Source organism: Folsomia candida, unplaced genomic scaffold (genome assembly GCF_002217175.1).
Source record: "Folsomia candida strain VU population unplaced genomic scaffold, ASM221717v1 Fcan01_Sc002, whole genome shotgun sequence".
Taxonomy (NCBI): domain Eukaryota; kingdom Metazoa; phylum Arthropoda; class Collembola; order Entomobryomorpha; family Isotomidae; genus Folsomia; species Folsomia candida.
In genome coordinates, this window is record NW_019091194.1 from 18,616,181 (window position 1) to 18,639,772 (window position 23,592).

Sequence of the window (23,592 nt, forward strand, 5' to 3'; positions counted from 1 at the left end):
TTATCTGAAATTTATTATTATTTGAGAGGCTGACGGATTTGCAAGTGGAATGGGTTTTCTCTGTCGGGCTGCCCCTGTGTGAAAGCGCAATGTTTGACAAGCTTTCAAATCCATGGACAAATTGTTGACAACAATCCACCCACATCACCTAATCGATTCCTAACATGATCAGAAACTAATGAGAGTGGTGGTGGTGTGGCGACGATCCGTGGACGAGGTTATCGATCGATAAGGTAAAGACGACAAAGAGCTGGATGGGATTCGTTTAACAAGGGTGGACTAGCAGTTAATATTAGTGGTGAATTAGTATTAACGCATCATTCGTGAACATTTTCGATAACCAGACACAAATTGTTATTTTGTATTATAAAGTGCTTGACAACTTACATCGGATAAACTTTAAGTCTCGAACATAGCTTATCTTGGACTTGTCGTAAAGTTGTGGAAAATCAAGACAAGTTTCAAGACGTGTGTTAAAACAGTTTGCATTACATAGGACAAGAGTGCAATTTAGTTGGAAATTTTAATATTTGTGATTAAAAGACTATTTACAATTCAGTGTGGTCTGACTGGAGAGAAAATTTATGCAAAAATTGCAGTTATTTAACTTGAACTGTGCCGGAGATAACGTCAACAAAGTGGATGCACGAACCTATTAATTTAATGTGGTTTATTAAACACAATTGAGTTTAATTGATAGTCTGGACATGTCAGTTATTTAGTTCTTTGCTCGTTTGGTTAATTAAATCTTAAATGAATGGACTCATTCGAGCTGAGGAGTTGTTCGTTGAGGAGGACGAATACTAAGAAATATGGTAACGGGTGCTTATCATGTGTCTCAAAAGGTGGACACGCCACCATTTTTCTGCTCTCAAGGTCTGGAGGGATTTGACTCCTTTACCTCCAAGGTCGACGACGCCGGGTAACGAATATAACGCCAGGTGAAATAAGATAGGTGAGCACACAATATGAATAAGAATAAGCGATTAAAAAATGCATGACATTAAATGTGCAATAAAATTAATGAGTAATTAAAAAAAGATGACGATACTTTGTAACTTGTTATCACACTATTATGTCATGTTTGCAATGCTTTGCTGTTCCTCCCGGTATTCCTGACAGACAACAAGGATCTGATATCAATATTATTATGTAGTTTTTTTTTATCTATACCGGCTGTGTTGCTACTGCTTATCTTTTTGTCGTTATCAGAGCGGTGTGTAAATATTTGTGGTGCATTGGTGACTTGTTCATTCAGAAATGGCTCATGTAAGGATTGACTAATGTTTCACGTCGTGTCCTGGAATTTTATAGAGCTTGCTCCACTTTTAATACAAATGTGCATTACAATATTTTACAGTATATTTTTTTGGTTGGTTATCTAAAGAAAGAAGATTGTCGCCACCATGCTTCTTATGATGTCTCTTCTGGGTTCTTCGGACTCGTCTTCCTCGCCCAGTGAAGACTTGCTGTCATCCTACGCTGGGGACATGTACAATCCAGAGTCGCTCACCCAAGTCCAGAACACCGGGCCAGAGTTGGATTCTTTGAACTTTGACAATATGACGTCGATCGATGATGTCGTGGAGAAGTTAATGGACAGCGATCTTCTCACCTTTTTCTTCTCGTTGTTTTGCTCCATCGTGTGGGTGGTTTACATCACATTTTACAGTTCCAGAATCACAGGACTTTTAGTGACGAAGGTGGTAAATCGTGTCTTTAAGGATGGCTACATCAAGATTGGTGAGATAACATTTGAATTTGAGTTGTTGAGGTAGTTTTAATTATGTTAGCAGAAGTAATATGCATACATAAATTACAGGATCGCTCTCATTCTCTGTCCTCTCGGGAAAAATCATGTTTCGTGACGTGTGCTACATCACAGAAGACTGCAGTTATAGAGTTCAAGATGGATGGGTTATTTTTCGGTGGTGGAGGACATATGTCCCAAAAGACATATCTGAAGGTAAATCGGTGATCGTCATTTAAATTTGCTACATGTTACATACAGTAATTTTCAATGTACGAATTCAAAACGATTCTATTTTTGTATAGACATGTCACATTCTGATACACGACTCTCCATCCTGCTCAACGGGTTTGAATATCATCTTTACAACCGATCCGAGCTATATTCCAGATTAGAAAAACTCTTTGGATTGGATGCACTAATAATTTCTGGAGGGGGGAAAGATCCCGATAAAGAAAAGGATAGTGATAACAGTGGGAAATCTCCTCCTAAGCCACCTTCCGCTGTTGGATACTCTTGGAGAGATTTAATTCCTGTGATTAAATTAGAATTAAGTTGTGTAAGTATAAAATTGAGACGTAAATATGACATACAAATACAGCATACGATGACAAAAAGAAATATTCACGATTTATATTTTATGCATGCAGGGCCGGGTTGTTTTTGGCAATATGCTAGTTCCATATACGTTGGCTCTTGTCGTAGAAGAAGCTCATTTAATCTATACTACAAAACCAGCAGCGTCAAAGCTGGACCATTTTATGCATATAGTCAAGTGCAAGTCTGAGAATTTTAAAGTGAGCACAAATTTTATGTTTTGTACATATTTCGTAAATATGTATTTTTTGTACTAAATGTTATTCGATCATTTTCAGGTTTTACTAAGTCAAAGTCCGAAATATACGGGCTTGAAGGATGATCCTCCTCGCTTGATGGGAGAAGGATTTGGAATTGTTACTGCGAACAAAGTTGAATTTTATTATTATATGGACGAACCTGGTACGTATATAGTATTGCGTTATTAAGTGTGGTATGAAACTAATTGAAATGAAACAAAATAATACGTTCTGACCTGTTTTCTTTCGTCTAAAGGTGTAGTTCCAAATGAACCAGAAATGCTTCAGTTAGCTAATGGCGACCTTGTAGAAGCTAATCCACCAATTTGGGGCATTGATATTAAGGTACAGTTTGATTAATTAAATTAATAAGACATAAAGTAATTTAATGTCATTAATCATATTTTGATATATTTTGTTAAGTGTGGAAAAGGAACCGATTTTAGTTACGGACCTTGGGCGGACAGACAACGTGATCAACTCTACAAACTATTTTACCCTCAATCCTATGAGCCTTTGCAACGAACTAGTCCCCCATGTGCGGGAGAGCTTCGTCAGATTCAGTCCTTCGATATAAGACTTTCAACGCTTAACGATGCCACTATTGATATTCTATTTTCAAGAGATCAGGTAATATTTGTAGTGAAAGTGTCAAGAGGAAATTATAAATAATACTACGTATTGAATGTACAATGAAACTTTCTTGAAAAAATTGGCAGGAAACAAATGCAATACATATGAATGTTGCGCCAGGGTCATACCTAGAAATTACTATTCCTTATATTGTTCATTCTAATGGATACTCTACTAAAATCATGGGACAACTTCTACACGTGGAAGCATCCACTAGTCTACAAGTATAATTTGCCTTATTATAATTCGCCTTTTTACATAAGGAAGTGGCTTATGATTCTTATTATATTTCAGTTCCGGAATCTTATTGAAAGTGAAACATTCCAATTCAATATTGAGTGCAATTATCCTTTGCATTGGAACGACCATCAAGATTGGATAATGAATTTAACTGGGTGCAAAGCTTCTGCATATCTCATTTTTGCTCACAAGTGGTTTTTCCAAGGTTCCCAATTTTACCCAATGCAACAACTTTATTTGATACTTTGATTCAATTAAAGTAATTGATAAACGTTTTCTTCAGCTATGGTCAATGATTGGTCTAGTCGGACACCTCCAGATCTCCTTGGCTTCGTTCCGTACACGTGGAAGATCAACTTTATCCTGAAAGAGTTTGAGATTATCACAGTCACCAATGAATACAATTGGGTTGACTGTTCTTCTCAGCATCATGAAAACAGTAAGATTTGAATATTCAAATATTTATACGTATCTATTCTGAAAAAATACAAACTTGGTTTAAATATATTCAAACTTATCTTCTACCAGGTCTGCTAGCAGCATGTGGAGAACTCTTCGAACTCTCTTTTGATCTCCCGTTCTTTGAGTTTTTACCAGAAACAGTTTTATTCAAGTTTTGGATTCAGATTGAAGGAGGTGATCTCAACTTTTTTATACCCGAAGTATCCAGCTCGTTCATTGCAGTGCATTCTTTATACAAGAATGGAAAAGTGAGAAATAGGGATGGAAGCATTACGTGGGATTTATCCTCATTGAGTAAGGATGAATCCAAAAATGAAAACAAAGGCCGTAGCAAAGTTAAGAAATGGAGAAATATTTGTAAACCAAGGTAATGAATCATTGAAAAGTCATTGTAAAAAAATTACTCTCTGACCACAACGTCTGACAATTAAGTGATCAATTTTTGTATTCATTTTAATTTCAGTGAATCATGGATTGAGTGCTGGTCAGTTCCTATCTGTGCAGTAAGTATTGCGTTCACATACCACCCAATGCCACCATTAGGCCCTTCACCACAGGCTGATGTTACCACGCCGGAAAAGGAAGAAAGTTTGTTATCCCCGATGAGAATTCCAGGAGATAAGGAAACTCCAAAAAAATCATCACCGGCAAACTTAATGGGTGCAGATTTTGATCCATTGTCCCTTTCTCCAGATCATGTACATGTAGAATGTGAAGTTGGGCCTTCTGTCCTCATCTTGTACGGATCTCTATTAAAAATTATAATAAATCTTAAGGTACTTAAAAATACTAGTTTTGCAAAGTTGAAACTTGACTTAACCATAACTGTTTGTGTAAATAGGAAAATATATTTGGAGATTATCAAGACTTTATAGATATGGAAAAGTTGAAATGTGGAACTGGTCTATTTGGATTCAAAATACCTGCGAATGCTGCTGGCGGAGACAAAATTGGATCCATGGATAAAACTGATCCAAGAGAATATCGACCCCTTGATGTATCTGTATCTGCAACGTTACATGACATCCGAGGGCATTTATTGAAAAATTGCAATGAAGCAGATCCACCTTGTCCAACCATTTGCGTTGAACGCTTTGGGTTTGAAATGGATAAGAAATATCGAGGGACAATTCTGCAAGTCTTGCTGTCGCCAATAATGCTCTTAGTTAGTGACACTGTGGATCGTTACGATACTTCAGATCAGCACTTGAAAGAGGGATATTTGATGCTCTCGGGGTTACAGGTACATATTTTAATTTTACTACTATTTGTTTGGAATTCATATTCATTCACTTAATGAAACTTCGTACTCGTATCTATTCCTAGGTTCGCGGACATGCCATGTTTAGTAATGAAGGTCGTAGTTTAGACCAGGAGACGCTAGTAAGTGCACTTTTACCTGCTAATAAAACTTACTTTTTGTTTGCAGCTGGACATTTTTGAATATGTTATTTATTATATACTTTATTAATTGCAGGAATATGCTTGGTTAATCGAAGTTCAACTTGGGAAGCTTAGTGGCCGCCTTACCACTCCACATGTGGAGAATATCATTAGCAGTTGTGAAGCTTTTTTATTGACCGTTTTGGATGAGGAAAACTCGTTACGTTCCCCGCACTCGTTTCTAATTTGTCATCACGGAAATAATCAATTTGAGTGTCCTTCTCTCCTAATGGAAGAAAGCCATACTTTTGGAACTGCGGAGGATCTGAAAAGCGAAACATTCACCCCTTCTGTCAAAAGCCCAAGCCAGTACGAGCTTGAATTTGAATCTCCAAAACCTTCAGTCATCAACGTGTGTCCAACTTCTGAGGACATCAAGTACAAATTGGTTCGTCTTAGTTTTGATGCAATTGATGTCTATCTTGTCGAAAATGGGACAGCTTTGAGTTTATGGGTAAACAATTCATTTATATCTAATTCTAAATAAACACAACCAAATTAAGTAACATGTTTATTTATATCACAGGTGTCACCTATTCGGTTCGCATTATGTAACTTGCACGGATCATTTATGAAGGAAGGGTTCTCACTTCTCATTCCCACTATTCAGCTGCGGCATTTTGTTATGGTTAATCCGTCATTCACCAAACGTTTTCAATTTTCGGATCTCAACATTTTGCAGTCTTCTACCGAGACAATGACAGCAAGGTACATACTCACATCAATAAACTCACATAAATCATATTTTGTTCAGCTTAAAATTTTTAATTAACTTTAGTGAACCTAATAAATACATATAATAAATATGTTTCCTCTAGTTGGACGTCAAAAATGGAACTCAACACATCAGCTCCTCAAAGTCCAACATCTACCAGCGCTAGCTCTTGGTCTTACTTGTGGTTGGAAGCTGGTGCAATTGCGTTGGGTCCTTTGACAATAGAAATGGCAATGAAAGGAAATTCTAGATCATTGTCCACACAAAATATGTTAGTACATAATAGTTACTACAAATACGCTTTTCATTACATTGGGAAATTCTAATGTTTTTTGCTCAAATCATGTTTCAGATTTTTAGTAAGGCATGACAAAAAGACTAAACGATTATGGTTCTTGTGGAGGCCGGAACCAAGTTCTGAACCAAAGCCTTCATCCGACAAGGATTATATGGATAAAGGTGTTAAGAAATGTGGTTGTGTGGGTGGTTGTGCCTTCTTCGGGAGCAACGTTGGAGGATCCAGATTCTTCTGGCCTAGCAAGAAGGATTGGATTGATGGCGTGAACGTTGCCTGTTTTAGGTATCAACTAAATTTTTACTCTATACAAATAAATAGTTAGATTAAACAAAGATTTTATAAATTTTTAATTTTCAGAGTTAATAAACCTGGCGAAGATTTCGGCTTTGGTCAAAGTATTCTAAAAGCATCCGTTCTCATGTTTGACACTCCCCCCTACACAACTCAACAGGGGGTCACAATTCTTGAATTGCCGACAGAATGGTCAAGAGATGCACCTCCAAAAACGGGGAAAGCTGCTTCTCATTACGTCTTTAAACCATCTCTCCTCGCTGATCTGAGCCACAATTCATCCTCCGTCCCTTCAAATCGGTCTGAAAAAATGAACACTTTGGGCTCTACCTTTCAATCTGGCAAAGTAAGTTAAACTTGAATTTTAAGTTAAATTTTTGTTATTTCCGTTGAAATTATTATATTTCAATGTACATAAACTGATACAGGGACGAAGATCATCTGCAACAAACCAGATGTTAAAACGACAACGGAGAATAAGCGATGATCCTCAAGGAAGTAACACTAAACTTGAGGAAAACGAGTTAAGAGTTACTTCTTTGCTGGAAGATGAAACGGTAGTGGGAAGAACTTCCTCATCTTGTTCAGACACACGACCTGGTGTCGATTATTTCCAATCCTTCGAAGAAGATGAACCTACCGAAGTTCGTGTCAATATTGAAGGAAGCTCAACGCACAAATCTCAAGCTTCTTCCAAAAAAATTAACATGGACCATGGTGACGATACATTGAAAAAGGTGATCTTAAATATGATATTCATATAAATAATCATAAATTATTAGATTTATATTTAATGTGAATTTCCTAACGAATTATTTTATCTATCTAGCCTTGGCATCATGGAAGTATTTCATCTCTGGACTCTTTGTCAGATCTTTCCTTCATTTCTGCCCTATCCGTACAAGAGGAATGTATGGTTAATCTTCAAATGCATCTCAACAAACCGATTACTGAGTCATCATTATTAATGCCTTGTTATATGAGCCATTTGACTCAAGTGAGTATTATTGTTGGAATCTGACTATTAAGTTTCTTGCTATTGTTGAATATTTATAATTTAATATTTAATGGCTCTATTTGTCTATATCAGCTCAAATGTGACAATTGGCATGCAACAGCCCCCGCTGTAGTATCCGACTCCATCGGCCCAGCCCCATTTATTCAAATGCAAGATGGGAAACTAATTTATGCAGGGTCAAAGTACACTCCGTACTTTGAACCACTTGTGGATGGCTTCACCACTCTTGCAATGACGAGTTTAGGAACTTATACCGAGGGATCAAAATCTACTCCTTCTCAGTCTTCTTGTGCTAACACGCCATCTCAAACGCACTTTTGGGAAACACCAATTGGAGGAGTTTCGAATTTTACGATGTTGGAAAATAATAAAGATCCGGCTGGTGATGATGATTTTTATCGAACCCTACTGTGTTCAGATACGGATAGAGTGACCACAAACGTATCCACTGACTCTACGACAATCATTGTGAGAACGAAGAATGATATCAATATAATGGTTTCGCCCATGCTGTTAGAAGCTCTGAAACGGTTGGTTCAGTTCAATATAATTTTATGAATGGTTTTTGTTTATTGGTGGCATTACTAAAATACTCGAAATAATTTGTTGTTAGGTTCATTGAAGCAATAACACCAACATTGTCCTCACTTCACCCACTGACTGTGGTCAACCATCTGCACAATGACTGCATTTCTAGGGTGGAAAAAGCTAACATACTCAAAAAAGTAAAATCTGCCATACTCTCAAAGATTCATACTAGTAAGCGTAATACTGCAATAAGAACGGAGGAAACGGCAAGTCCAGAACATTCCAATTTATATGAAGAAATCAGTCAATCTGCAATTCAGGGTTCAATTCTTTTACCAAAAGTATGATTACATTTTTGTTACAATATCTTACAATATTTTACATTACAATAATTTACGAACTATTATGCTGATCTAAAGTTTTGCATTCTTGATGCTATTTTGCAGATTAATGTCACCCTGTTGCAAGCAAGTGTTGTGGAAGAAGTAATCTCATTCTCTGCCTTGGATAATATTCGAGACTTGATGTGTGTTTCTCTTTTGGCTGTTGCCATTGAAAAGACTCATATTCATTTTCTTCACCGGAAACAAATTAAAAAATCTGTACAAGTGCTTCAAAGACCAACGATCCTTCCAAAAATGCAAAAGAAGCGTAAAAGCAAAGTTTCAACGAGTGATTCACTAATCGCGGAACCAGTGTTTCTGGAAAATTCTGAAACTCAAAGTGAGCTTTTATCCGCTTCGTTTGATATTCACAGAATACATGGCCAGCTTCGAAGGTATTGTTTTATAATTGTGCATGCATATATCTTATGCAATGTGCTCTTGTGTAATTAAATAACTGTAACGGAGTTACAATTATTTCATCTTTTCAGGCTGAAAAATGATAGTTCCATTTTGAAAGAAGCCGTGATAACTGCAATACCAAATCAATGTACCAAAGTACTATTTAAATTCGCCAAACTTCCAATTGGTCCCCTAGACCTGAAAGACAGCTCCTGTTCAGACTCATCCCACAACATTGCTTCCTTTTCTGGAGCAGGAGATGAATTAAAAAATGACGAGAAGATGTCAACTTCCCACTCACATTCCACATACTCTTCTCAAAATCAGCCACAGCACCAGACTAGATGTCCGGATGAGAAACTGGGATTTATAATGTTTGAATGTGGTCTAGAGGGCATTTCTTTGAAAGGGGTCAAAAACTCTGAAGCTGTACCAAAATCGAACGATAAAGAAGAAACTATTAGCGTCACAATTTGCAACGAAGTTGCAAGTCATCGAGCATCATCGCCAAATCTGGCTTCCGAAACTTGCGAGTCTGACCGAGATACAACAATAATGTGCCCGCTTCAGAGCAAAGACGATATTACTACGACAGCCATTGGAGATGGTGTCCCGCCTGCTACTACGTTACCACAACCCACCATCGTAGAACCTGACGCGGTGGATGGTGCAGGAAGTAGTAAGGGAATGGGGAATGAGTTGATGAAAACGGGTGGTGCTGCAAGTGTGTCGTGCGTTATCGAATTCAAAGTTATGTGGTACAACTTTGCTGCTCCACCACAAACACCAATCACGCGAAAAATTGATTATACTAGGTTAGTTGGGTAGTTTGAATCTTAGGGGTTTGTACCAATTAACAATAATATCTGTATGCGTTTTTTTAAAATTTAGAGTGGACTGGAACTTGGTGAGCACGGCTTCCACTGCTATTAACGCTTGGCTCAATCCCATCGATCAACTGACGATTGCAATAGTGGCAATGATAAAAGGACATTCAAAGAGAAGCTCTGGCCTACTGGCATCGTTAATGGCGGAAGCGTTAGACTGCCAAAGTATTCATCAGCCGATACGGGTAATCCGAACTTACAAAAAATTTAAAAGACTTAATTTTACAATTATTACTCCTAAGTCATTGCTTCACTGTGGTATTATTTTAATATTTTAGAGTAAGTATAGCAAATTGACGCCACTGGCAAAAACGTTACAAGAAGATCCCTCTTGTCAACTATGTATCGTTCTACAACGTTACATTCGTCAAACGGAAATGAAACAGATCGAAGCAAACATGAGCGAACAAAAACTCCCCCCATTATCTACATTAAGACAAGTGCTTAGAAATTAAAATACGCAGATTATATTTTTTTCAACAAAGGAGTAACGTAATTTTATTATTTTCCATGTTTCAGGGAGTCATTGTGTTAAGCAGACAATGGAAGAATGTGCTGTACACTCCTTTGCTGTTGGAACATAATCTAAAATCACGAAAGTCCAAAAATTTCACTGTGACTTTCACACTTCCTCAGAGTGACGAGGTAGTTAATGTGTCTATTTTCGATGATTTTATCATAGGCAGCTTAAATGGAAATGTTTGGAATAATTTTCAGGAAAGCCCTGGTTCCGATGCAGAAATGTCAGTAGAAGAAACTACGGATGAACGTGCCACACTTCTTGACACTGAGGGTGGAACTTCATCTTTACAATCCATGCGATTCAACAAGCGTTAGTTTCTCTTTATACAATATGAATTCGTACATGATGTGAATTGTGTTCTTATATATATTGTAGAATCAAAAGGTAGCAGTTGTTCGTCTACAAGTGACATGTCTGGAGAAAACAAGGTATTATTCTGCTAGCATTTTTATTTAATATTTTGTCAATCGAACTATTTATTTAAATTTCAACCTTCCTAGAAAACTTTGCCATCACAACCTGTTCCAAATTCAACCAGAGCGAGCGACGTATATCCTTTGACAAAAAACTTCAATGTAAACTCCTTATTTGCTACTGAAAGTGCTGCAAGAGAGAAAAGGTATACAAGTATTACTTGCATCCTCACGTTGATTAATATATGAATTGCATTAAACTTTGTCTATTCTTTAGATCTGGCTCCATCGCAAGCGTCCTGACTGGCAACTGGTCGATGAGTAGTGCGGAGAATGACAATGACAATAAAGGAGAGTCTGGAAGTACTCCTGGTGCGAAGCGAAAAAATCGGTCCAACATTGTTCGCCAAGTAAATGATTGGACAACTTCCAATGAAGCTGCTGCAAATTATAATGCAAGTTACAAATTTATTAAGTAGTGCAATGCTAACTATGACTCATAAAAGTAATACCATCCGTAATTTAATGAAATTTAGACTCCCCGACTAAGCGCCATGATGTCTGAACAAAGTCATGAAGAGAGCTTATTACTCGGAACTCATTCTAAATTTCCACAACATCCCTCCCTCATGTTATTAGACGCACATGTAATTTTCCAACCTTTGCTGACCAGCTTGGGCCTCATGCCGCACCAAATTATGGGATACTCTTTAGACCACCTTGGATCACACATGTCCATCAAAGCTTCCATTGACACATTACGGGTTGATATTGTGGAAAGTGAGGTAAAGGGAGTTGGAAGAGGAAGCTTAAAGGGTGGAAAAATTCCAAGTAATAAAAATACATTTATAATTCCCAAGTTTGGTATTTTAAAATAATAATTCTATTTTGCAGCATTTGTCCTCAACATTTCACCAGAAACTCCTGCATTCCTTTGTGAAAAAATTGGACTCGAGGGCGACTTTCAAAAGTCTACGGATTTGTCTCGAGAAGTTATCAACAAAAAGAGTGTTATCTATCTTTCAAGAAACTATTGGAAGAAACAAGCCAAAAGTGCCGTTATTTTCAGTTTGAATATTGATTACATTTCGCAACAGGTAATAATTTAAACTTTAAACCTAATGCCATTTTTACGAGTTTCTAAAACATTGTTATGAATCTCCATTAGGTAAACATGCCATTGTTGAGGCTGCTTCATCAAATAACGACCATGTACCAAAATGTTCGCGAGACTCAAATGGAACTAAGGGAACAACGACCAAGTGAAAATATAGAAGAAACAAAAGTGCGCAAAAATAGTTCCTCTGGTTCCGGGTCCGACATTCCAGAACAACAGAATGCCAAAGCTTCCAAACTTGTGGATACAGATAAACTTGCAGTTCCAGACGAGAAGGAATATTCCGTGTCACCAACGGCTGCAGCCTCAAATACTCTAAACACTTCCAGTTCGTCTACAAAAGGTTCTGCAATTGCAATTAGGACTCAGAGTTTTGCTCAACGATTCAAATCCAGTGCAATGGCTGTAAGAGGTAAGAGTAATACTTTAAGCAATTTACTGTGATTTTTATAATGATTGAGATATATTGAGACAATTGAGAGGGTATAATTTTAATTAATTAGGAAGCAAACAAAATATGGATATAGTTGTGAGAACTTCCAGTGCTTCACAAACCCCTACATCTCTCCGTGGTCCCGAGTTTCCAGAACCCAAGCCGGAGCCTCCACCTGTAACACCAGTACCGGAAGTCGTAGTGACTGCCGTTCATCCCAATTGTTGGAGAACAATATACTATTTGCTGGATCTTTATGCCACTCGGCCTGAAACCAAAACAATCATTAATAATAGGTAAGTACTTGAAAGTATACATTTTTAAATCAGCGATTAATCAACAATTCATACTCATTTTATGCTCGCAGACCTCAAGTACTCCACGATACGACAGATCCATATCATTTGAAACCACCTAATCGACTGTCTTCTACAAAAGTGGAAGGCGTAGGAAAGGACCATTTGGATGATGCGGAGAAAGGTCAAGCACAAAGCCAGGAACCAGCATCAGCAGTGATTCTTCCCACCTCATATGCTACCAGTTCACTAGAAAAACAAAAAGACCTGAGTGTAGAACCTCCTAGATTCTCCATTTTTGTGGTGGCCAGAATTCAACGAACTAGATTACTGGCTTCACTCAGTGGACTCAAATTGGAGGCTGAAATTATGAACCTTCAAGCAACTTCGTCATATAATAGGAAACTGCGACCAATCGCAGTGGACATGTCACTCACAGGGCATGTGGGTCAAGCCCTAATTGTTCTGCTAGAAGGAATTGCTCCAAACCAACAGTACGTCGGCATATTGACTTTGTTTCTATACAATCCCTTCAGAGTTATAAAAAAGTATTAATTGCACATATTCTTGGTTTCAGAACTGTTGTACGAGTTTCTATCGCCAAATCTGCTGCTCTTTACTCTGGTTTTAGCCGAAGGACAAAAGATCGTAATTCAGGACTCTTGAACGTTGGCCCAGTACATATCGACATTCCTCAACATCCAGTGGTATTGCATGGAATGATGACCAGAAGTACAAAACAGTTGTCCAGCACTTTACAAGTATGAATATACATGTGAATAAACGTTCATAAGTTAATATAAATTAATAAATATAAAATACTCCATTTTGTTAGGAATTCCGGGTGAATAGAACAGCTAGCAGAATATCGAGAGGAACCACATTTGATGAGACAGACTTTGCTGCTCATCTTCCACACTTGCCTCAACACACAGTACCTGAAACTATTCCAGAAAAACCTCGCAAAGCTTCAGACACTGCTTTCTTCCAACCATTGCAAATGCAATTCTCCGTGACCCTTGACGTAAGTCTTTATTTATTATAAAAGGTATTTAAAAATTTACTTGTACATGTTATAATCTTTACTCGTAATTTATTTATGTTTCACAGAGTTTGAGCATAACTGCTTCATTGCTGCCTTCGTTACAAGCGCAGTACAAAATGGAGAAGGTCAAAAGCTGTGGCGTTACCGGAAGTAAGGCCAAATTCCAAATAAATTTACCTGGCCATAATCTCAGCTTTACAACAAAAATTACGGTACATTAATCAACACATATACACCACATATTTATGCGAATATGTATTTTCTGAATTACTACATCATTTATTCTCTGATTTGAAGGTCTCCGAGGCAAATCTTCCATCCGCAGCTAGCATAGCACTCCCACATATTGATGTGACTGCTGAATACATACAAGATGGTGTCAAAGGCCCATCAGATGCTCAAATCTTGGACGGGGTAGTTTTGCGTCATGGAAGTTATTTGAGTGCATCTGCAAACATTGGCTCTTTTGAACACTGTCTCACCACTGATTTGTTAAATCATTTGCTATTTGTGCAGAAAGTATGAGTTGGATTTCTAAGTGGTTACTAAACAGACGGTGAAATAACTCTACAAAAATTCTTTACTATTACAGGTGTTCATGAAAGAAGTGAATGAAGTCGTTCTTAAAATGTCGGGAGGAGACAAACCAGTACCATTGTGGGAAGATGAAGGGTCCAGCTCCCTTGGAAGTCTCCTTTTTACTCTTGCAGTTCGCCTGAACGGAATCCAAATCACAGCCACAACTCCAACGAATACGGCAGTTCGGCTGGAAACGGGCGAACTTGAGTTTCAAATGTCAAACAGAGTTCAAGGAATGTCCACATCAAAGGCGACGACAAACACAACATCAAATCCAATGAATACATCCACGGGATCAACAACAGCAAGACAAGCAGCCACTTTCAACAATAAAGTTTTTGTTAAAGCTCAAGTTGATGTGAACTTGAGTCTTGGACAATTGATCAGAAATGTCGTGTTTGAAGAAGCAGAATCTGAGTATCAACAATATGCCTTTTTTAAGACTCGAATTGGTAAGCTTTACTTGTGTGTAATCTTCCGTACATAGTTTGATATACCCAATGGCTTCTTTAAAATATTTTAGCTTTACGCAACGCCCTTTCTGATGAAATCAGTGGAGCTGATGCTGACAAAGAAGTTGTACTAATCACACTTACTCGACCTCTAATATATGTTCAACCAGTCGCAGTCGACAAAGCTATTCTCGTTTGGCTCAATTATAAAAGTGCATATGAATACTGGAACGAACAAAGGAGTTCGCTAAATACTGAAGTTTTAGCGGCTATGCCCTCACATTGGGTCAGTCTTTTAAATACTACTTAATTAATCCAAACTTCATTAAGAAACAAATCATCAAATTTTTATTTTTATTTATTTCAGCAACACGAACGACCCACGATTCCAAGTTTACACGAACAATCAAGTACTCTGTTTCTTCAACTCACTGTAGACGACATGGGTGTCTCCATTCCATTGAATCCCTCTCCACATGTAATAAAAATTTGATTGCAAATTGATATTGCCTTGGTTAAATACCGGCCGTACGTATCCTAATTCATTTTGAAATTGCTAGGCCTGGACGGGAAGAGCAGAAACTGACAATCGAGGCGCAGTTGTTCTCACCTTAGAAAGCACAAGTATTTCGGCCTGTAGTTCAGGTTCTCTCGTTAGCAATGGGAAATTTACAGGGCTCTGTTTCCGTTTTACGGACGACATGGTGTCGATGGATGGTAAGTTAATGACTTGAGTTCAATGACTAAGCATTCGACGAAATTGAGTGACATATTCTTTCGTTTAGATTGGAAACCCAACTTTCATGATCCAGCAGTAATGAATTTTTGCGTCGTTTCTGAAGGAACATATGAAGGTAAATTATAAAATGACAAATTTGAATGTGATGATCAAGTTCATGTATTATCAGTATGAATACAATTTTCATAGTCTAGATAATTTAATTGTAATAATTATTTTTCGTTTTCTCTTCAAAGTTTGCTCAAAAACTACATCACAACATCAGCAGCATGGTATGAAATGTTTATTTGTAACATGTTTGTTTTTTATCAATGTCGTTCTTCTAAAAAAATCTTTACCATTAAATTCTCCTCCTTGTAGATAACGCAAATGCCAAATGGTTTTTAAACGTAAAATGGCAAATGGAGGGTGTTGATATGCATGTCGATGTTAACGTTGGAAAGCAGCTATCCGCTCTGGGTCATACATTAACCACTTTGGCCGCGTTTGAAGAAGATGAAGACGAGGAAAATTCTGAACGGGAAAATATCTTTAATAACGACGATGCCACAGAATATTCTGGTGGGATGTCAACACCTGGTCGTTCTATATCTCAAGTGAGTTTACCACCATTATTTAAGCAACTCAAGTAACAAATTATATTATTTTTTTTCGTTTTTTTTTGCTCCGCAGGAATCTGTCGTAGTCCTTCGTCGACAAAAATCAACAGTTGGTGAAAACCTTCCAAGTTTCCTAACCGATCCAAGTTTGGGTCCCAGACAGAAGAGAAGTCTTTTAGAAAAGGAGATGCAGGAAAGGGTGAATTTGATTGAAGAATTACAAAAGTCGGGAGCTTCGACATCAAGAATTGAAGAAGAGCGTAGGCGTTTGCAAGAGCTGGAGAACTTTGCATTTAGGGTAAGTAGCTGTGTAGCTGTTGGAGGTTCAGTCTTGATTTTGTATAATAGAAACTGATTTTTATGAATGTGTGTAGGATTTTAGACGTGATTGGATTAAGAAACTGCGCCGACAAAGTACTCGAGCTTCAAGCAAATTCGGTCTTGGATCTACAAAACCATTACAAATGAGATCCAAGTCGCTAGCAATGCCTACACCAGAGTCAGAAAAGAAATTCGATGTCGGAAGGTATGTTTGACTAGAAAATGATTTACATCTTATATAAAGTTTCCTATTAAAAAAATAATCTTAAGTAACATGAAAAGTAGTGTAAAATGCTCAACTCACACTGCAAACTTATATATTGTGAATTACAAAAATCGTAACTTTCATGTCATTATGATTAACTGTTAAATATATGCTTATTGTCACGTTGAAGTAAGGTTAGTCATAAATGTGCATTTAAACTTGGGACCTATCTATATGGTCAAATGAAATTGTACATGTTTAGATTAAATCAAGCAGTTCCAAGAATCACCAATATTTGCATTTATTAACCATTAAAATATTCTATCAATCTTAATTTTATGTCAATGTAATCTTTATGTGTATCTGTTGAAATCTTAAATTTTTCGCAAGGTAAAAATTGTGCAGGAGTGTGAATATGTGTGGTGATAGCTTTTCGGTTATTGGTTAAATGTTTTAAAATGTGATAATGGTTGATGGGAACTTTTGTATGTTAATTGTTAGCCCTGTCGAATCGGCTTCTCCTCCAAGTACAGAGAGTTCACCTCCACGTGACGGACCCTCACGTGGAGGTTCCCTTCGTTTTAGAACTAAGCAAAGGGTTACGTTCGGAGAAACCCAGCGGTACAGTATAATTACCATTCATTGCGGGCAGATACATATTTATTTGTGTTCTGTTATTTTTTGCGTGTATGTATTTATGTATCTGTCCTTTCTTTTATACATAGCCATTTTTTAGGTAGATTTAGATACTTGTCTTTAGCAATTATGTTCTCGTAGTTATTGCATCAATTCATTTGACGTTGTCTGCCTGCCTGTCTGCTGAAAGCAATTATTTGAGTATAGGATGATCCAGTTCTCTATATATATTTATTTAGCTGCATAAACTTTAAACGCTTTTTATTTTGTATCTCCTATGTTCTTAAATTCTACTTATTTGTGTCCTATTTTTATTTATTTGCACGAAGATTGCATGATTTCGCTACATTACAATGGCTGTTTTTTTTACTATTTTTATTTGTTATCTATTATTTAAACCCTGAAAGTGTGTAGTTATATTAAATTAACATGTTTGCTGTGTGTAACCCAACAGACAGTTTTCCGTGGATAGTGCAAATCTTACGACTCCAGATGAAGAAGAGTACGCAGGAGTGTGGCTTGACAATACTGATGGGTTAGTTTAATTGCTTTATTTGCACCGGTTTTAAATTTGAAGTGTGTTTTCTGTTTTTATGACAAACTTTAAAATAGTTAGGTGATAATCTTAACATGTGTATGTAATTTACAGAAACAGTTTGGATGGCAGAGATGTCAGTGGTCATATGACTCCAGGCAGTTCCGTGTCCCACAAGGCGCTAGAACCCAATGTCGATTTGGAGTTGGACGTCAAAGTGTTCATCAACAGTGGGAAATGTGTTTTACATACAAAACCTAAAGATGAGGATTCGGAATCTCGGTAATTAACATCAAGACGATTTTCGTAATTTGAGACATCTCATAGGAAACACTATAATAAAACTGTAACAGGACTGGAAGAAAACGTAGTGAGCGAAGTGGTTCTGGATTTGACTCGGGATTACACATTAGTAGTCCTCTGTCCTCTAGAAAAATGCGTCAAAATGTTTCGCAAACCAGAATCAAATCTCCATTTGGAAATATGACGGGGCAAACGGACGTTACAGTATTTCACATTCCGGGACTAGATGTCAAAGTTCATTATGACTCCCACATTCTATACGAAGAAAAAGAAAAGGACATCTTGCTTAGCTCCCTAAACCGTCCAACACACGAGCGTTCAGATTCAGGGAGTAGTAGTGGAACTTTGGGTGGTTTTAATACTGGTGGAATTAAAAAATGTGGAATCAAGAAGGCATCACTCTTTGCCTGGATCACTCTACATTCCGTTCCGGAAGAGACAATAATTAGTCCACATATTTTGGACTTTCTTGAACAAACACTAGAACCCATTCCTATCCCCGTTAGTCAAAAAAGTTTTGATGGGAACAGTATGGCTGGTAATGTTACAATTATATAAATACGACGCCTGAGTGAATGAATTAATATGTAATAAATAATTTGTGGTTTGCTTTTAGACGGAGCAAGTGGTGTTGCAAGCACGTATTATGCATCATTCCCTGTCGACGTCGTTGTCTACTTTCATATGCAACCTTCAACATTCCGATTTTCCTGCCAGCCAATCTCCAGAGTTGAATGCATGCTAAGGTTACCCTCGCTAGACATTGTATTTTCGTCTAAACGAGCGGAAGAAGATGCAGAGTAAGTGTCTAAAAGAACTATTTTAATTTTGACTATTGATGAATTTAATTCTGTATGCGTTTCGTCACAGCACGTTCTGTGGGTCTGCAAGTGTAGCTGCTGCTGCAGCGGCGGCGGCGGCTGCAAGTTCTGCTGCCAGTTCGAAACCACGAACGTGGAAATCATCCTCCGATTTTGGTGGTGTCAAAGAAAAGGAAAGTCAACAGCTCGCTGTCGGAGGACTTAGTGTGACCGGCTGTTTGTCTGACTTTTCAGTCTATATTTTCCATCCATATGGTGCGGCGAAACGACAAGGTATAGTTTTTTTATATTGAAATTAAAATCATTTGAGCTAAAAATTAATGTGAACTATTCTCGGTTGAAATAGGAGAATGGAGCCCACTGACTGACAACGAAAGAAAAGATTCTGTTAGCATGAACGTTGAATTTGTGAAGCTGCATTTATCACGAACCAGGAAAATTCATGTAACTGTGCCCAATCCCAGCACCTCGGACAGTCGTATATTCCATCAAGTTAATAATGACAATCAACAAGCTGCAATTCGATTTTCAAGTATGCTAAAAAAATTATAATTTTTATAGCTAAAGTGCATCTGAATTATTAATATATATATTTTTTCATTTTATTTAATGAAATAGGTATCGTTGACATTGGGTCGGCTTCTTTCAAATACGATATGCGCCGTTTGACTGAAATCCTAGCTTTTCCAAAGGCTTGGTATCGCCGGTCAATTGTTCGTCGTTTATTTCTAGGAGACTTGTCAACTGCCTCAGTGTATGGCGACGATGCATCTCTTGAAACGGGGACTGGTGGAACTGGGGTCTCAAACTCGGGGAACAGTAGTCCTGTATTTCCTCATAAAGGGTGAACAATGATAAAATTGCATGCACTTTTTATCTTTCCTTCTTTAGAATCAACATTAACAAGTGTTATAAATTGGTCATTTTTAGCGAGGATAGACGCAATTCCATTACGTTTGGAATGAATCCTTCACAGCGAGAAAAATTACGACTAAATTTTGACAATGAAAAAGAACGTAGAAGAGGAAGTAAATTAGATTGTGAGAGACTCTCTACATATATTGCATGGCTTCTCTTATTATAATCATACTCTAAATTGCAATATAATCTTTACTGTGCCTTATATTATAGTTATAGGTTCCAATAGATCCCGTGGCCATACTGATGCTGATTCCAAAGAACTTTCAAGTGGAATTTCATATTGGGAAACACTTGTTTTGTTTACAGTTAACTTTACGAAACTAAATGTTCACATGAACATGGGGAACGTTATGGGAAATGTTTAGTAAGTTTGGTTTATAAAGGTTATCTTTTGCTTATAAATACAATACGGGGCTAATAAATGTTTTTTTAAATTAATAGTTCAATAGTTAGCGGTGCAAAATCTGATGGAAGAATCTCCATTGGAAGCACTGGTCATAAGAACGTGTACGTTGCCATCGGAGTAGATTCTTCCTTTATTGACGCTAAAGGTGGCATTGTTGCTGGAACATTTGAGCTGACGCAACTGAGCACTTTCGGTCGTGTTAAGGAAGACCCAGGAGTGGAACCACATCACAATATCGGACTCAAAATGTATGGAATGGAACTTCGACTTGATTTCATGGGTACGAGCGCTTTGATGGGGCGCGTGAGTGGGTTAGAGGTTAATCTCAAGGACGAATGGCATGTGAGAACTGGCCACAGGACACCGAAGGATGTTGCACTGGCCACTTACAGGTTTAAATTACTACCAAATGCCCTTTAGTGGATGATTGATCAAGAAAACTCTTAATTGTTTTTTGTGTTATCTTGCAGACCTGCAATGGTTTTCATTCATGGTGACATGACCTGGGATCAACTGCAATTAATGATTTCTAAATCTACAACAGTTGACTTGCTGAAGATGCATTGCAAGTTAGAAGAATTCTTCAGTCAGCAGTTTAAGAGCAGTAAATATGTATTTTCTACGCTACAAGTCCAAGAAAATACGTCTTTGACTCCATCACTTGCTCGAAAGTCTCAACGAAAGTTACCAGAAGGTATCGCTCGTCAGACTAAAAGTAAACTTTTATATAAGTCATTAGATAATGTGATATTATTTTTAGGTGGAATGTGGGAAGAATTAAAGCATCATCGTCACTGGCAAGAGGTTTTGAGTAAAGTTTCTCACATGGCGATAAGTTCAATGCCAATCCCTCTTCCGGAAAGTGGAACAGTGCTTGGAGGAACAATGGATCTTCACGGAAACAACATTTCTCTAGCGTGCTTCCACGGAATCAATTTCAAAGCAAAATCTTGGGCATTGTTCAGCTTGAAAGAACCGTTGATATCTTTCTCCACAGAGGCACAAGAAACACATTCGGTAAGGCAAGAATAATCCACAAACACAAGCAGGATCAATTTGAAACCATACATATTTGCATATATATTTATGTATGATGAAATTATTTATTTTGCAGTCTTCAGACGTGGGATCCGTTCATGTTGTTCAAAATCTCAACTTTTCACTAGGACAGCAAAACCAGCACGCTTTGACGATTAGCAGTGTGCAACATGAGAGTATGGCGATGATCTGCAAAATTACTAGAAATGTAATGTTTCCTCCACAATTCCGAACGTTGCATGAATGGTTTCATTATGCTTTTGCACCAAGTGAAATTGATGGTAATTCTATATTCTGATGATCAACTTTAATTTAGAATTTAGTAATTAATTATAAATTTGTAATTCTCACAGATGTGCAGAGATTTCCAAGCTTGGAGAAAGAGCGAGAACGCTTAGAACGTGAGCGTGCAGATTCTGGTGGATCTGAACGCAGGGCCCCCGCAAGACTTCACGATCCTAATCACAACAGAGAAGTAATTTTTGCACTACCAAGTTTGGAATTATTCTTTAAAACGGAACATCTACAAGCTTGCAAAACACCAGACTCAGGAGGTACCATAAGAAAGCATAAAATAACATTTCAATATTCTATATTGTAATTTTTTGCATCTGCAGGTACTAGACCGGTTGTGGAATGCAGTTTTATCACGGAATTCGGAGACCATATTTTTGTAACTGTGGATGCGGAAGCTTTCTTTTTCTTGCATGATTTGATTACATCCTACGTTAAAGAGAAGGAGAAACTGGCAAGTCGTCCAACTATTTTTTAACGAAACATCTATTTTTTAAGTTTCAAACTAACTTTCTTTGTTTCCTATGCATACTTAGGTATCTGCCCAGTTGGCTGCAGGGCGAAGCCAGAGCCCCTCTGTCCGTGTCGAAGATACTGACGGGTCAAGTCATACCTCCACCCCACCACCACCCACTTCCTCCTCCGCCTCCAAAGACTCTAGCCATTCCAACTCCAGCACAGGAGATACTTCCAACTTATTGTTCAACTCGATTGATGATGAATCTGCACTTCAGCGTGATTGGCGAGATTACCTCTGCAAAACTTGGCAACTTGAACCTACCGTTCGTCTCTTGTCCTGGGCTGGGAAGAGCATCGAACCATATGGAGTTGATTATATTCTTCACAAACTAGGATTTTCCCATGCTCGTATCACAATTCCAAAGTGGATGCAACGAGGATTTTGCGACCCTCTCGACAAAGTGTTATCAGTCCTTATATTTAGGATGATTGACATTGCCAAACGTGAAAGTCAGCCCCCATCCCATCGAGAAGGGACACCACGACATTGACAATTCTGATAATCTACAAGAAACTTACCATACTCTGAAGCAATATCCTTTTATCCAATTCTACATAATAAGTAGTAACAAACGTAACGAGTCAATAACAAATAGACTTTTTGATATTAACTGTGGTGCTGTTAAAGTGAGCATTTGAAATATTTTTGTTCTTTTTAAGATTGTTCGTATCGTGTTAGTATTACTAGATATACAAATGTGCTAATTCCTTATTGTAACCCTTGATTGTGATGTAATAGATATATAAATAGACAACAAAACCAGGTTGCTGTAAGTTTGGAATTACAACTGCAGCAGCATTAGTTAGCGACAGGGAGGAAATCTTATTATATAGTCATTACGCAAATATGAAAAGTGACAATACCTTAAACTACGTCAACCTTCCATTCACTCAAACTGGAAATCAAACTGACAACACATTTCTAAATCATAATGATAACGCTACCCGTTTATAAGTATAGCATGTAAGTTTTATTGCACGCTTCACGCACCTTCCTGCCTTAAAACTCTCAAAAAGTGCTTTACTTATTTTATCTACACTTGAGTGAGCTATTTTATACGTAGGCGGAAGAAGTAGCACAAAAATACCAGGATTATTTTCGGTTAGCACACAAATTAGTCGTATTCGTGATTGTTGTTGTAAACCTAACAATTAACTTCACATTACAACGTGATCTTGTTATAGAATCAAAGAAGAGTTAGTTGAAGAAATCATGGGAAAGTATTTATACGTTTTTAACCTGCATTCACACGCATCAACATCATCTTATACAACATTAATTATATGTTATGCAATGCTTTCATAAATACTTTTACCAATCAATGAAAAATATATACGTATAAAACTAAATTGCTTAAAAGCACTTGAACTGTTAAAATTTAGTGATTATTATCATTGTTTAAAATTAAAATAATGACTGCTTAAGCCGGTCGTCTCGAAAAATATAGATGTGTAGTGTAGTATTTCCTGATTCAATAAATGATCAATAAGTGACATGTACTAAAAAAATG

The 23,592-nt window shown here is 37.4% G+C and overlaps 1 protein-coding gene across 2 annotated transcripts; it reads left to right on the forward strand.

Moving 5' to 3' along the window:
* Window positions 1–114: 114 nt before the first annotated feature.
* On the forward strand, window positions 115–23,590 carry LOC110843562 (transmembrane protein KIAA1109). 2 transcript variants are annotated; one of them, XM_035848007.1, is made up of 68 exons: window positions 116–955; window positions 1,388–1,743; window positions 1,823–1,966; window positions 2,056–2,309; window positions 2,401–2,547; window positions 2,626–2,749; window positions 2,843–2,931; window positions 3,010–3,216; window positions 3,306–3,443; window positions 3,514–3,664; window positions 3,743–3,898; window positions 3,988–4,288; window positions 4,385–4,697; window positions 4,763–5,164; window positions 5,248–5,304; window positions 5,399–5,818; window positions 5,891–6,072; window positions 6,183–6,350; window positions 6,432–6,659; window positions 6,735–7,014; window positions 7,097–7,405; window positions 7,498–7,665; window positions 7,759–8,216; window positions 8,300–8,555; window positions 8,661–8,992; window positions 9,089–9,814; window positions 9,891–10,071; window positions 10,165–10,326; window positions 10,406–10,531; window positions 10,604–10,718; window positions 10,785–10,837; window positions 10,910–11,028; window positions 11,100–11,277; window positions 11,359–11,653; window positions 11,717–11,919; window positions 11,991–12,351; window positions 12,443–12,668; window positions 12,740–13,162; window positions 13,246–13,429; window positions 13,504–13,692; window positions 13,779–13,925; window positions 14,011–14,232; window positions 14,306–14,744; window positions 14,816–15,030; window positions 15,112–15,222; window positions 15,305–15,461; window positions 15,530–15,598; window positions 15,720–15,755; window positions 15,844–16,079; window positions 16,156–16,380; window positions 16,457–16,608; window positions 17,110–17,229; window positions 17,699–17,779; window positions 17,894–18,061; window positions 18,133–18,620; window positions 18,699–18,882; window positions 18,953–19,176; window positions 19,250–19,435; window positions 19,522–19,747; window positions 19,834–19,943; window positions 20,035–20,188; window positions 20,266–20,622; window positions 20,701–20,924; window positions 20,991–21,247; window positions 21,345–21,549; window positions 21,622–21,822; window positions 21,886–22,016; window positions 22,099–23,590. In XM_035848007.1, exons 2-68 carry the CDS (start codon window positions 1,407–1,409, stop codon window positions 22,570–22,572), a joined length of 14,961 nt encoding a protein of 4,986 aa, XP_035703900.1. In that variant the 5' UTR covers window positions 116–955; window positions 1,388–1,406; the 3' UTR covers window positions 22,573–23,590. The 2 variants fall into 2 exon arrangements, with proteins under 2 accessions (XP_021945219.2, XP_035703900.1); XM_022089527.2 differs by having other exon boundaries at window positions 115–955; window positions 20,701–21,247.
* Window positions 23,591–23,592: the final 2 nt, after the last annotated feature.

What these genes read in the sequence shown, in the direction of transcription:
- LOC110843562 (XM_022089527.2), top strand. Translation starts at nt 1,407, where the DNA reads ATGCTTCTTATGATGTCTCTTCTGGGTTCTTCGGACTCGTCTTCCTCG. An exon ending in TGGCTTGACAATACTGATGG is followed by an intron (nt 17,780 to 17,893) that starts GTTAGTTTAATT and finishes TGTAATTTACAG; the next exon opens with AAACAGTTTGGATGGCAGAG. An exon ending in CCTGTATTTCCTCATAAAGG is followed by an intron (nt 19,748 to 19,833) that starts GTGAACAATGAT and finishes GGTCATTTTTAG; the next exon opens with CGAGGATAGACGCAATTCCA.